This window comes from Ictidomys tridecemlineatus, chromosome X, assembly GCF_052094955.1.
Source record: "Ictidomys tridecemlineatus isolate mIctTri1 chromosome X, mIctTri1.hap1, whole genome shotgun sequence".
NCBI classification, from domain to species: domain Eukaryota; kingdom Metazoa; phylum Chordata; class Mammalia; order Rodentia; family Sciuridae; genus Ictidomys; species Ictidomys tridecemlineatus.
The window spans coordinates 20,513,352-20,526,394 of NC_135493.1; the positions used below are offsets into that span (position 1 = coordinate 20,513,352).

The window sequence follows — 13,043 nt, forward strand, 5'->3', positions numbered from 1 at the left end:
AGACCCCGACTCATGTCCCTTCCTCCCTGATGCTTTTGCTTCCCTCTACAGACTAAAGCAAGTCATTACAAGCTAAAACTGCATTTGAGCCAGGAGTGGCGGGGAGGGTGGGGGAGGTTAAGTAGCCATAGGGGGAGTGAGTATAATCCCCGGTTTGGGGGGAGAGACTACAAAATAGAAGAGTAAGGAAATTTCTGGAAGCAAAAGCTCTGAAAGGCCATTCTTTGATGTTCCCAGTTTCTGGATGATGACTTCAACTCCCTCTCCTTCACCCCTCTTATTTATCCTGCATGCTAACCTCCCTCATTGACCCTAGACTCCTCTCTTCCAAATAATCTATTAGTCTTTAGGATTTAGGAATCTAAAAAAAAATCTCCAGCTCTTACCCTGTCGGCTGCAAAGAATGTCCTGCAGCCTCCACTTAGAGAGGGCAAATGACGGGGTAACAATGAAGGGTCAGCCACATCATCCAGGGAATATTTGGAACAGGGCTTTAGGATATGCCCATGCCACTTAATAGGTTTACTTCATAAGCAGGGACCTACTGGCTACCAAATATTGGGTGCCCACCCCAAGGACACCTCATGGTTTCTTTTTTTTTTTTTACCTCATAGTTTCTTAAGAGGTGTATCTGAGACGTGACAGTAGCTGCCAAGACTCAAACATTCTATCTACCTACTTCTGCTAATACATGTGAGAATAGATGATACTGCCAGAAGGCGACAGAAATCATTTCCTAGTGACTCAGCCTCAGCTATGAGGACACAGTTAGGATTGCATCTCCCAGTTGAAATGTGTACTTTTTCACAGAAAGTAATCTACAGATAATCAAACAGATCAAAGAGCGGAACTTAGACCCTGGGCAAGGTATCACCAATGGCATATTAACCTCCTAGTAAATGTATCAGCCATAGGTTGGCATAGTGCTAGGAGCTTTGTAAACGTTATCTGTTATCTTTTAATCTCAAATTTTGAAGTCAGACAAAAAGGGATTACACTGGTTGCTCAGCCACTGTGTGACAGGGAATAAAGTTACTGAACTTCTGAGTTTGTGTCTTTAAAACAGATAACACCTCAGAGTTGTTATGAAAATAAAATTAGGTGGTTTATATAAAGTGACTGGTATTCAGAAATAGTAATATGTGAAGAAATGGCTTTTGATAACTGTCACAGAAAGCATTTAATATAATGGCATCTATAACAACAACAACAACAACTATTATTTATAAACCAGCAATGTAATCATTATTATATCACTTTAAAAGAGGTCAAGTAATTGCTCAAAGCAATAGTACAAGAACAGGACTGGGATTGAAACCAGCTGTCCCTCTTTCTACTCAGCATTAGGGAATACCTCATGATCATGTTTGGCTAGCCTGATGTAGTCATTGTATTTAAACTAAAACATGAAGAAAAAAAATCCTTAAACTATGTATACTGGGATTCTAGATCCATGTATAGATTAACTGCATATCATAGGTGATAAAATTTTAAAAGATTTTTAGAAAACTTAATAGTTTAAGAACAAACTTCATTCAGATTTGAGAAAACAGAAAAAAACAATTACTATGTCACCACTTTAATAAAAGATCTAATTTTACCTCCTTGCTGAATTTTCTTCCAGTTTTTCAAAAGTCCAAGTTTGACAGTTACACTCATACCATTTTTTCCATGTCGTGTTCTTCACAGATGGTATGCAACCGTAAAAATGGCATATAACAAGTGAATATGTCATAGAGTTCATTTAACCATTCCACTATTGTTGGACATTTAGGTTGTCTTAGTAGGTAAGTGGGAAAACATAGGAATGATGTTGCTTTCACCATTGCCATAATCACCCTCGGGGACCTAGTGTCCTGCTCTATCAAAGCTCAATGTGCTTTCCGTCATTTGATATTTAAGCTTGATGAATGTCAGCTCCACTGCTGGAGCCTGAGGTACATTTGCAAAAGGATTATTTTCTGCCAGTTTTCATCACTCAGATTCCAGATTTTATCCTCTTGGTGGGAAAGTGTGGCCTAACCTGGCAGTCTAAGCTCTGGAGCATAATGTTTTCCTATGGAGAAATGTCTTGAGGTGCAAACCACTAATTCACAAAGGAACTTTGAGAGGTCCTGCCATTGGTGAATGGAGGTCCCTGTCCGATCCCCCGACCAGGGGAGTGGTGTGTCTCATTAGCAATCTTGTTCTAGCTCTGGAAAATGACCCCACAGCAGCTCAACCAGGCCTGGCCTCAGCAAATCGATTGGGTCTCATCTCCAAGAAAAGATCAAATTTGTATGTAAAGTGGGCCCCAGGGTCCCTTCAGCTTTAGAGTTTTGGCCGCTTTACAGAAGTCCAATTGTTTGAGGCCAAATGCAATGCCAAGAATAAACTAGGGAGAGAATTTCAAGTGGGTCAATCATGCTATCCCTTTCCCTGGGAAAGAAGGCCTTTCTGGGCCCCTATTCCTCTGAGACTTTGGTGTCTCTCCCAAATGCCTTCATATGGTTGCCCATTGCCATCATAGAGCTCCTGGGCAAGGGGAATGGGGACGAAAGAACATTTAGAATGCCTTCACCATTCTGTGCAATCGATGACCAGCTACTCCGCCCCCCCCCCCCCATCTCTGACTCCTGAGGATTTCTGAAAGGCATTTTAAGAGAAGCACCAAGGGCAATGATAGTCCCACAGAATATAAACAGTTGCTAACAAAGTTATCTTTAGCATTGCATAGCGTCTTTCCGGAGAAATGCACAATTGAAGTGGGCTATTACCTGGTCAAAATTTGTGCTCAAAGATTAAGGACTTATTTCAAAGTGATGTTATGTGACTTAAGTAAGATTATACATGTAAAGGACTGAACCTAAGGGCCCAGCATTCAGGCAGTACTTTAACATATATTAGCTGCTACTGATAAGAGTAATAAAGTTGGCATAGGCAGTGGTGTGCTGCAGGAGAATGAGGTGGGGGGCAGTGGGGGAGCAGATCTCACTAGACTGCAAACGCAGCAACAAATATAAGTTCTTGCACTTGGGTTCAAACACTAACTAAATACAGAATGGAGACTGAAAAGAACTTGAGTTTACTTTATTTTTAAAAAGTAGCTTTAGCTGAAAAGTAATTCCAACATCAAGTCTTTGGGAAACTGTGGGGCATGTACGTGGCTTTTGCAAGTGGTTCATGCATGTGAGATATGTGTTGTGTTGTACATGGAAAGTATGTGATGAATGTAAAGTAGATGCATGTTTGTTTATGGCTTTGTGTGTGGGCACACATGGGTGTGGGATGTGTATGTATGGATGTATTTATGGCTATGTATGGTAAATACCTTGGGTGTGGCATGAGTTTCCAAAAGAGGGAAAGTCAGTCGTCCAGGACTATATTTATAGGGGCACAGCTGGAAATCTTCTTTTGACCAGGTCATTGGGCATTTATAACTTGGAGCATGTTCAAAGAAAAACAGCTAGATGTGGGTAGGGGCCTTGTAGTCTTGTCACATGTTAAACAGATGAAGGAACTAGGGAGAGTTGGACTGGGTAAGACTGGGTGAGGAGAGGGTGGGGGAATAGAGAGGGCTGGTAACCTTCCCTAGGAAGGAGAATCTTGAAGGTCAGTGCTAGGGCCAGAAGGTGGAAGCTCCCCAGATAGATCTGGGTTCAGTTTAATAGACATTTTGATTTTAGATGGGACTAGGCTTCCTTATGAGTTACTGACTCCCTGCCATGGGGTTTTTCATAAAGCAGCCTTCATGCCCTTGATCTCATTGCAGTTACAACCTTGTAAGCCACACAGTGTTGGAACGGTTCCCTTACCTCCTTTCCAAGGGTAGGGTGTTTGAACCCTAAGGCCCTAAAAGGCATTTCATCCCCCCATTCCCCCCAGGATCACAAATTTAAGAAACATAAAAAAGAAAAAATTAAATCATGTATACAGATCTCTTTCCTTTTCAGAGAACTTGTGGTCTGCCAGAGACTGTACTCGAACTAAGCATGCTACAGTCTCTTAGCAGGTCCGACGTCATGGGTTGGTTCTCAGCGGGGTAGTAGGGCTGGCAAGAAGGAAAATTTGGTCTCTACCAAATTAAGTTGCTGAGGTCCCTCTCTCCGCCTCCCCTCCCCTGCCTGTGAGGGGGCAGAGGAAAGAGGAGACAACCTCAGGTTTGGTCTACGGCCGGTGACCAATGACGCAGTCTCACCAATATAGATTTTGGAGGTGGAGACTACGGAAAAACAGGTGGCTGTAAGGGCAGGTGGTGAAGTGGAGGGGGTGGGGCCTATCAAGGAGGAGTGAAGGACAATGTGGGTGGGGGTCCTAGGGAATCTCCTAAAGAAAACATCAGTTCCCTGACATTTGAGGGGGGAAAAAGGAATGTTTCAAAGATCTGCTTTATACAAGCAGTTTCAGGAAAAAAGTGAAATGGGACCCGTATACTTACACTTCTGCTGTGATCTTTGCACACTATGTCCTCAATTGCACGGGATAGGAGAACCAAGTACTGATCTCAAGGACCCAAGGAAAGACCCAGACTAAAGACCCCCAAAGCCTCTGCCATAGGGCAGTTTGGGGTTGTGAGCAGAACCTAAGCCGTCCCAGATTTGCTGCCAAATCCTTGGGTGACCTTGGATAGGACTTTCCCATCTCTGGGCTTCAATGTCATCACCTCTTAAATGGAGGAGTTGCATTCGACGACTCTATGGGGCCCAGGCCGATATTCTGTGGTGGAGATTAGAACAAGGGAATAAACTTCGAGGCAAAGCGAACCTCAGCCTGCTTATTCAGGGGTCCTTTCAGGGACACTCATCCTTGGGCCCTCAGAGCCCTTGAGTTGCCAGACCTCGCTCCTGCGATTCTGGCCCCAAGGATCTGGCTGTCCCCACAGATGGCTGAGCCAGCGACTCCGCCCCCGCACTCGCCCCTCATCCCTCGGAGCCATTAGCACGATTGCTCTTGGTTCCCGGCAAAGCTGGTGATTTATGCGGGTCCTCGACGGGGCAGTCCCTCCGGCCAGGAACAATTAGCTAAAAGCCAGCGGGAAGGGAGGCAAAGGGGCAGAGAGCCAAGCCCCAGGGCGCCCAGCCGGGGCTGCAGCCGCCGGCCGCCCCCAGCTGAGCACCCCAGCCCCCCGACTCGGTGGGCCCCACTCACCACGGCGGGGGCGGGGCTCAAAGGCCGATGCGAACAGGCAGTCCAGTATCCACGCCATGACCCGCTCTCAGTGCCCGGCAGCCTCGCAGCTAACCTCCGCTGCCCCGCACAGGCTCTAAGTAGCCCCCGGTGACCACGCCCTGGGCCGCACCCTGCACCCAGCTCTGAGTGTCTTGGTCACCGGACACCTCGAGCATGTCACCAAGGGGGCAGGGCCTCAGGGGAGCCCCCCCTTCCGCCGGAGGGGAGGGCCGCTGGTCCCTCAGCCCCTTCCCCCACGCGCAGGGAGGCCAAGATACAGCTCCTGTCCCGAGAAGCTCTGACTCTGAGGGCGGGACCCTGCCCGTACCCCAGGGAGCCCAGAGTCTGAGGGGAAACGCCGTCTCAGCCCTGGTGAGCCCCAAATCTGAGAGGGAGGGAAGGTTCCTGCCCCGCCAGGCACCCTCAATCGAACGCATATAAGCAGGCCTGTCCGCACAAGATACAATTTGAGGACAAGGTGGTGCCCCTGTCCCAGGGAGCCTCAGATTTGAGGGCGAGACAGTATCCTAGCCTTAGGAATCCCCACGTTTCACGGAACATGTCATCTCCGCCCTCAGGAGGCCTAATCTAAGCAGAATTGGTGCCTTTCCCAGGAACCTCTATCTGAAGGGGAGGCACTGCTTCTGTCCTTGGGAACATTCACATCCCACCCCCAACCCCACCTTAGAAGAGGCATCACTTCAGCTCTGAGTAGCACAAAGTCTGATTTTAAGGCACTGCTCCGTTCTAGAAGACCAAGGATGTCAGTAGAAGAAAATGATTTTTTTTGGGGGGGGCAGGCAATGAGCCCCAATTTTGAGAGTAATTTACTGCCCCTGCCCAAGGACTACCTTGGGCAAGAGGGAGATGCTCTCCTTCCTGAAAACTTAGTTTTGAAGAGATTGATCCCCAGCTGAGATAGAAGAACACAGTATTAAGCATGTATTAATGTGGGGTTCCCCCACTTGCGGGTAACTTGCAGATTCTACGGCCTATGCTCTTGCTCCAAACACTAGAATAGGAGGGGCACCAACATTTATTTTTAGAAAGAATTTGATATTTGATATTTCAGTGGGGGGGAGGTGGTACCATGTTGGATTTCCTTATAATTCTTTTATAGTATCATATTTTTAAATTTTAAATTCATATGGGGGGTACATGCTGCAACAGGTTCAGAGTCTGGGTCTCTGGTGATGGTAAACTGGCCCTGTTCCCCATATCGTGGGGTAGAAAGTATCCACCAGAGATGGACCATATTGGATAGGAAGGGCTTCTAAAGGAAATTTCCTTTTTCTCTTCAAGCCCAGGGGTCCAAATTAATTTCTCCCCCAATTCTCTAGTTGGCAGCTGTTTAGTCATGACTGTGTCTTGTTTTTCTCTACTGGGAAAATGGGGCTCTGTCGATCAAAATGATAGTGAGGAGGTAGAAAGAAATATATAAAATCTTCTCCCAACAGCTAGATTGCTGGCCTGAGGAGTGGAAACTGCAATCACTGGTCCTTTGGGGAGAACAGTTATTACATTTGCTTTGCTAACCACTGATATTAGCATTAACATGGCAAAAGGGGTGCATAAAATGGAAAAGAATCGTCTGTACTTTGCCATGTAATTCTTAGCAAAGTAGAGCTATAGTCAGAGCTTAAAGGGCTTCCACTCATTTTTCTCCCTTTCTGGGAAACATGGTACCCCTCTGCCTTTGTACCAATTTCTAAATCATTTCAAATTTCCCCTGTTTTCTAAAAGCAATCAAAGACAACAAACATTCACCAGACCTGCTTTTACCAATTTCTGCTGTACAAATACCCAGTCATCCAAGCCAAACAAGTCTGACATCTAGAAATGTCCAGCTTCAGGCTCTGGATATTGAAAGCTCAGCCTTACCTCGTCCTCTGAGTTTATCTAGCCCCGGCTTTTGTAATGGCCTTAATGGGTTCCTTTTTTTCTCCCCAAGTACATGAGCTTGTTTTTTACTCCCTTGTGGCACAATGGGTACCTGTTTGCCAAGTCCAAGCCCAGGGTCCTTGGTAACTGAAGTTTCTCTGGCTCCAAAATAGCTCTACCTGCTACCTATCCTTTGTTGCCTTTTCCTCAAGAGATGTGATATGAGTAAAGGAACAAAATTGAGGATGCTTACAAGTCATGATTGGGTGCCCAATTTTGTGCTATGAACTAGCTAGGTAATCCTGGGAGAGTACTGTAACCTTTCTAAGGCTCGATTTCCTCATCTGTAAAATGGAGATATTAACAGTTATGAACATGCTTCAGTAAACCAAAGCATCTACTATTCTGGGGAAAAAAGGGAAATACAGTGATCAGAATTCTAAAAAGAAGCCAGGCTAGTGGCACACACCTATAATCCGAGCTACTCAGGAGGCTGAGTCAGGAGGATAGCAAGTTTGGGATCAGCCTGGGCAAGTCAGTGAGACCCTGTCTCAAAATAAAAAGGGTTGGGGATATAGCTTATTGATAGAGCACCCTGGGTTCAATCCCTAGTACTGAAATAACAACAACATTTCAAAATAGAGTAACCAAGTTATCAGTTCTCCCTTCTCCCTTTTCTTTGACCTGACTACTCTGCCACTAAATTACTTAGTATTAAGTTCCCTTTGAAAACCTTTAAATGTCACCCAACAGGGGAATGCATTCATCCATCAATTCATTAATTTCTTCAACAAATATTTATCAAATGTCCTCTAGGTACCAGATATTGAGCTATGCAAATAATGTTGACTCACAGAATGAATTATTATGCAATTATTTTTAAATATATAATTTGGAAGTTTATATGATAATCTGAAAACACACTTATGCTACTTTTAAATGAAAAAAGTCAGGATGCAAAATGTATGTACACTGTAATATGGACAGTTGAAATAAATAATACGCCTATACGTAGGGAAAAAAAGGCTAAAAAGGAAGCACACCAGAATCTTAATCATGATTGTATTTAGGCAATGCAATTATGAGCAATTTTAACTGTTTCATTATTTTCATATTTTAGAATTTTTCAATTTTTCTTTAATAAACATTTTCTAGAGTTAGAAAATACTACTTATAGAAAACAATCTATAACTTTGTCTCTTTGAGCAAAGGAGTAGGTTATATAGGGAAATGACTGCAGCCTGTAGGTTGGGGTTTTAGTGGCACAGAGCACTTGGTCTAGATTTGATGACTCAAAAAAGTTAAGGAAATCTGTAATTGAAATGAAGAACACATTTCCTGTGCAGGGGTACATAACTGGTTACACTTCCTTTTCAAGGATACAGGGGTCCTTTGCAGCCAGAAGCCCACTAGCCTAGACCTGCAACCTCTCATCCCAACGCATGTGCTGACAAGTGGCACATTAGGCATTTTTGTCCTCTTCCTCACAGTCCAAAGCCAAAAGCTTAACATCTGGCTGCCTCTTAAATAGAACCACAATAGGAGACCCTTAAGAGCCAAGCACCCTGCTTATAGTTTGTCTGTTGTGAGATCTTTAGCCACAATGATGAAGTCAATTGGGGACTTGTTATCTTTAAAGGAAAGCCATCAAACTTTCCTTTGCTTTTCTTGAAGCCAACAGTGCTTGGCACCAAGGCCAACTATTACTAATTAAATGGAACTCTAAGACTCAAAGGCCTTTAAACCTTGCCATCCATCAGTTTCCGGAGGCATGGTTCATTAGATCAGATGCATCATAATCCCTTGGGGTGTGCCATAACAATGCACATTCCCTGCTTCTATTTCAACCCTACTGAATAATAATTTGAGCAGGAAGACCAGAAAACAGCACTTTTACAAGCTCCTCATGGAGGCTCTTAATAAAAAGTTAGAGAAACTAATATAAAGGAAAGAAGTACCATTCTGCAATCCCTCCACCACCATCTCTTCTCATTGCACTTTAGCTACAAGAAACACTGGGGCAACCATCTGGGGAACTGATCACTTTAGGTCCACTGTACTTTCTTTAAGGAAGCAGGTAAATGTGTGGTATAGAAAATAGGACCAAACCTTGAAACCTAACTCCTGATAGAGTCTAGGTATATTCAAAATGAGTGTACTCTATAAACATCATCCACCTGGATTTTCTAAGAATCCTTGCATATATATCTTTAGGGCACTTGTCAGGCGATTTCCTTTGAACATCATATTTGTGCTCCTTGAATCAGGCAAGAGACAGTTGAAGCACAGTAGAAACAGCAGAATATTTCAAGTTGGAATAGCAAGAGTAAGGCTGGACATGCTAGCTGACAGCCTGAGTGAATGTGAGCATATCTGTTTCCCAGCCCGATCCTCTGTGAAATGGAAATCTCAGTCTCCCGACCACCTCCCTTTACAGGTTGTCATGAAGGTCTGTTTTCAGGAAGGACATAAAAAAGTCCCTGCCACTGCACCCACAGAGGGAACTGGCAGATTAGCAACTCTGCCTCCCAACACCTCCTTTTGCGAAGTCCTATCAAAAGGTCCACATGGCGTGCACAGGGACCACAGGTACTCACTAAAGGGTACTCTCAGCTCCAGGATCTTCCAACTCTGCCTCCTTGTCTTTGGGAAGAATTTACCTGGGCTATGGTGAGCCCATTAGTAACATCATGGGGGACCTTTGTGGCCCCTCTTTGAACATCAGAAGGGCCTCAGTTTCCACCCTTCTTGAGTGGAATTCTACAAAACAAAGCTCCTTTCCAGCTATTTAGCAGCACTCCCAGCATATACCACTTCCATAGCTCTATTACTTCCAATCATTTCCCTATCAAAGCTGACAAAGTCCTCACACACTCTTTGTGAGTTATACATGGTGGGAATTATTCCCATTTTTAAGTTTAAAAAGTGAGGCAAAGAAAGTGACTAGTCCAAAAATCACTCAGGGGAGGAGAGATGAGCTGAGACCAGTCTCCAGATCTCTCCCCCACCCACTGCCCGTTTTTTTCCAGTACTCTTCACTAGATCCCATGAGCTGTCTGTCAGTGTGCTGACACCACTCAGGAAAATGCAAGTTTCATCCTGACATCAGAAAGACAGAGCTACGATTACGCTTCAGTCCCCAAGGAGGCAGAGAAATTGCTTTTAGTTGACAAGTGCATCTCCCACACACATACCCCTCTGGTTGAATGAAAAGATAAAATCAAGTTAAAAATCCCAAATGCTCACTTAATTTTGTAAAGCATTTTGTTCTTTGAGCTAGGGGGGAGGCAGGATGAGAGAATTTTCCAACTCTACAAGTCCCAACAGGCAGGGTGGGGAGAATAGTAGGAACTAAGGGGGCACAGAAAAAATGTCAGAAAGAAAAGGTGGGGAGGTGATCTTTTGTGCTATAATCAATAAGATAAAAAGGTGTTATCTGAGAAAAGAGCTACAAAGAATTCAGTGTGTGTTTATACCTTTGGAAATCTGTGAGAGATACATGGTCTGATACTTCCATTCTAGATGAAAATTTCGTGGCTTCCAGTAACAGGTGTTTGGGGGGAGAAACAGGAGGACCATCCACTTCTACATGTTACCAGAGATCTCCAGGCGTGGGGCCAGAGAAGCATTTCTCCTGAACTTTTGCTGGCTCTGAAGGTCATCTCTGCAATCAGTTGTCCTTATACGTTTAAGTGTGGCAGCTCCCAAAGTGCTCTCATATCTATTTTCACATCTGAACCTCAGGCAGCTTTGGGAAGTTGGCACAACAGATTAACTTGACTCTTCTTTTATAGAAGAAGAAACTGAAGTTCAAGCAAGGGAACTGACTTGCCCAAGTCACTGATTTTTTTTTTTTTTAAAAAACCCTGTACTTGAACCACTGTGCCTCCTTCTCTTGTGCTCATTTCCCTCTCCTACTCTACCTGTCCAGGATGAAATCTGGTTTTTAGACTTATATTCTTCCTGACTCTTTAGATCTTATATACCTCCAGTCCCAGAGACTGAAGACTTTTCCCTTGAGAATTCCAAAGACCTTAGAAAGCCTGAGGATCTTCCCAGCTAATATTTTTTACTTAGGAGATGCATTCTGAAGCATTTAGGAGTAAAGAGTCATATCTACAAATGCTTCCAAGTTGGGAGGTGGGGAGAAAAAAAAGACAAAGAACATAAATGTAGCAAATTGTTAATGAGGGTATGCACAAGTATTTTATTAAACTTACTTGTAACTGATACATAAGAAGTGTATATTTTCGTGGGTACCATGTGATGTTTTGGTACATGTATATATATTGTATAATGTTTAAATCACCTTAGATATATTTCCTCGAACATTTATGATTTCCTTACAGCAAAGACATTAAAAATCATCTTGTCCACCTTTTTCAAACAGTACCTTATTATCTATAATCACCATTTTGCAATAGTACACCAGAACTTCTTGCTCCACTTTTAAAAAAGAATTTTTAGTTGTAGTTGGACACAATACCTTTATTTTATTTATTTTTATGTGGTTCTGAGGATCAAACTCAGCACCTCGCACATGCTAGGTGAGTGCTCTACTGCTGAGCCCTAGCCCCAGCCCCTCTTGCTCCATTTTAACTAACATTACTCATGGATCAACCACCCCCATTTCTTTCTTTCTCCCATGCTACCCAGTCTGGTAACCACGGATCTATTCTCAATTTCTATGAGATCAACTTTCTAATATTCTATACAATGATTTATTGTATCATTCTTTCAACTTAAAAAGTTTGAAAATACAAAGTTGTGGGAAATCTCACCCAAGGCAGCCATCTCATACACCTAATTTCAAATCTGGGTGCCAATGGTATATCACCTCCCACTTCAGGACTGCATCAGGGTGGCCCAGCCCCAGCACAGAAGTAGCAGCTTAGCAGGGGCGGGAGGCTAGATCTACCAGGTCTTGGTACCTTAGCTGGAACTTGGGTGCTGGGAAATGATCACATGTACTGAGTGAGAGGTTAAGGTGAAGGATTTGGTGGCAAGGCAACTAATTTGGAACCCTAGAGAAGCAATCCAAACAAATTTTGATCAGAGTGGGTAGTTTTTAAAAAATAATTGTTTTTCCTGAATTTGCTTATCAGGGTTGGAAGTGTCATTACAGATAATTTAGCCCAACCTCCTTACATCACAGTGGGGATGCCAAGATCCAGAAAAGCAAAATGACTTACCCAACATCGCCTAGCAAGTTAGTGGCTGAAATGGGACTAGAAGGCAGGTGTCCAGCCTCCTAGTCCAGGGTTCGGTCCATTACATCACACTCTCATCTCACCTTGAGTTTCTTAAATCTTGAAAGGTCATCTGCCTACCCCAGGGCTCTCTCTTCAGACGATCATAGCACTTGGGGTATTTGCAGTCAGCGACAGTCCCTGCCGCTGGGAGCAGAGCCAGGCGCCTGAAGATGGCACCTGTCACATCCCATTGGAATGAATGACCTCCCTCTGAAACTGAGACGGGGCCAGGCGGAATCTGGGAGCGGCACCTTGAGAGCAGTCAGTCCTGGCCCATGCGGCTGGTGCGCCATGGACATTGAAGGCAGAGAAGGTCATGGAAAAATGTCCTGAGCACTGTTTGCTAGGGAGTTTTCTACCTCTCTTGGACCCCAAGTGATTTATTGATTACTTTAGGGGCAGCCACTCTGGTTCATTGGTTTAGCTGCCATTACCTCCCCCCCACCCCGCCCAGGGGGAAGGGTGGGGGGGTTGTCTGCCTGCTGCTTCCCTTTCCCTGGACTGTCTCCTTACAGGATTGGTTCATGGGACAGCTGAGCTGGACCCTCGTGAGCCTGTCGGGATTAATGGCATTTGACTGTAGATCATGAGAAATCACATCAGTAGCTGTGGGTGGGAGTGGATGGAACAAGCAGGAGGACAACAGAGAAGAGGAAGGGAGAAGCTCAAAAGGCAGAGGGAAGAAAAAGAGGAGGGAGGAGAGGAAAAAGAGAAAGCCATGAAGGAATTCTCTTTCTTGCCTGCCAACACTGACATTTCTGA

General features: G+C 44.3%; 1 protein-coding gene across 2 annotated transcripts in view; it reads right to left on the reverse strand.

The window, feature by feature from the left end:
- Positions 1–5,200, reverse strand: part of Arhgap36 (Rho GTPase activating protein 36) — a 29,653-nt gene extending 24,453 nt beyond the window's left edge. For both annotated transcript variants that reach the window (XM_005319302.5, XM_078034277.1), the window contains exon 1: positions 5,128–5,200. In XM_005319302.5, coding sequence (XP_005319359.1) covers positions 5,128–5,185 — 58 coding nt within the window. In that variant the 5' untranslated portion in view covers positions 5,186–5,200. The remainder of the gene's footprint in view (positions 1–5,127) is intronic.
- Between the last annotated feature and the right edge of the window lie 7,843 nt (positions 5,201–13,043).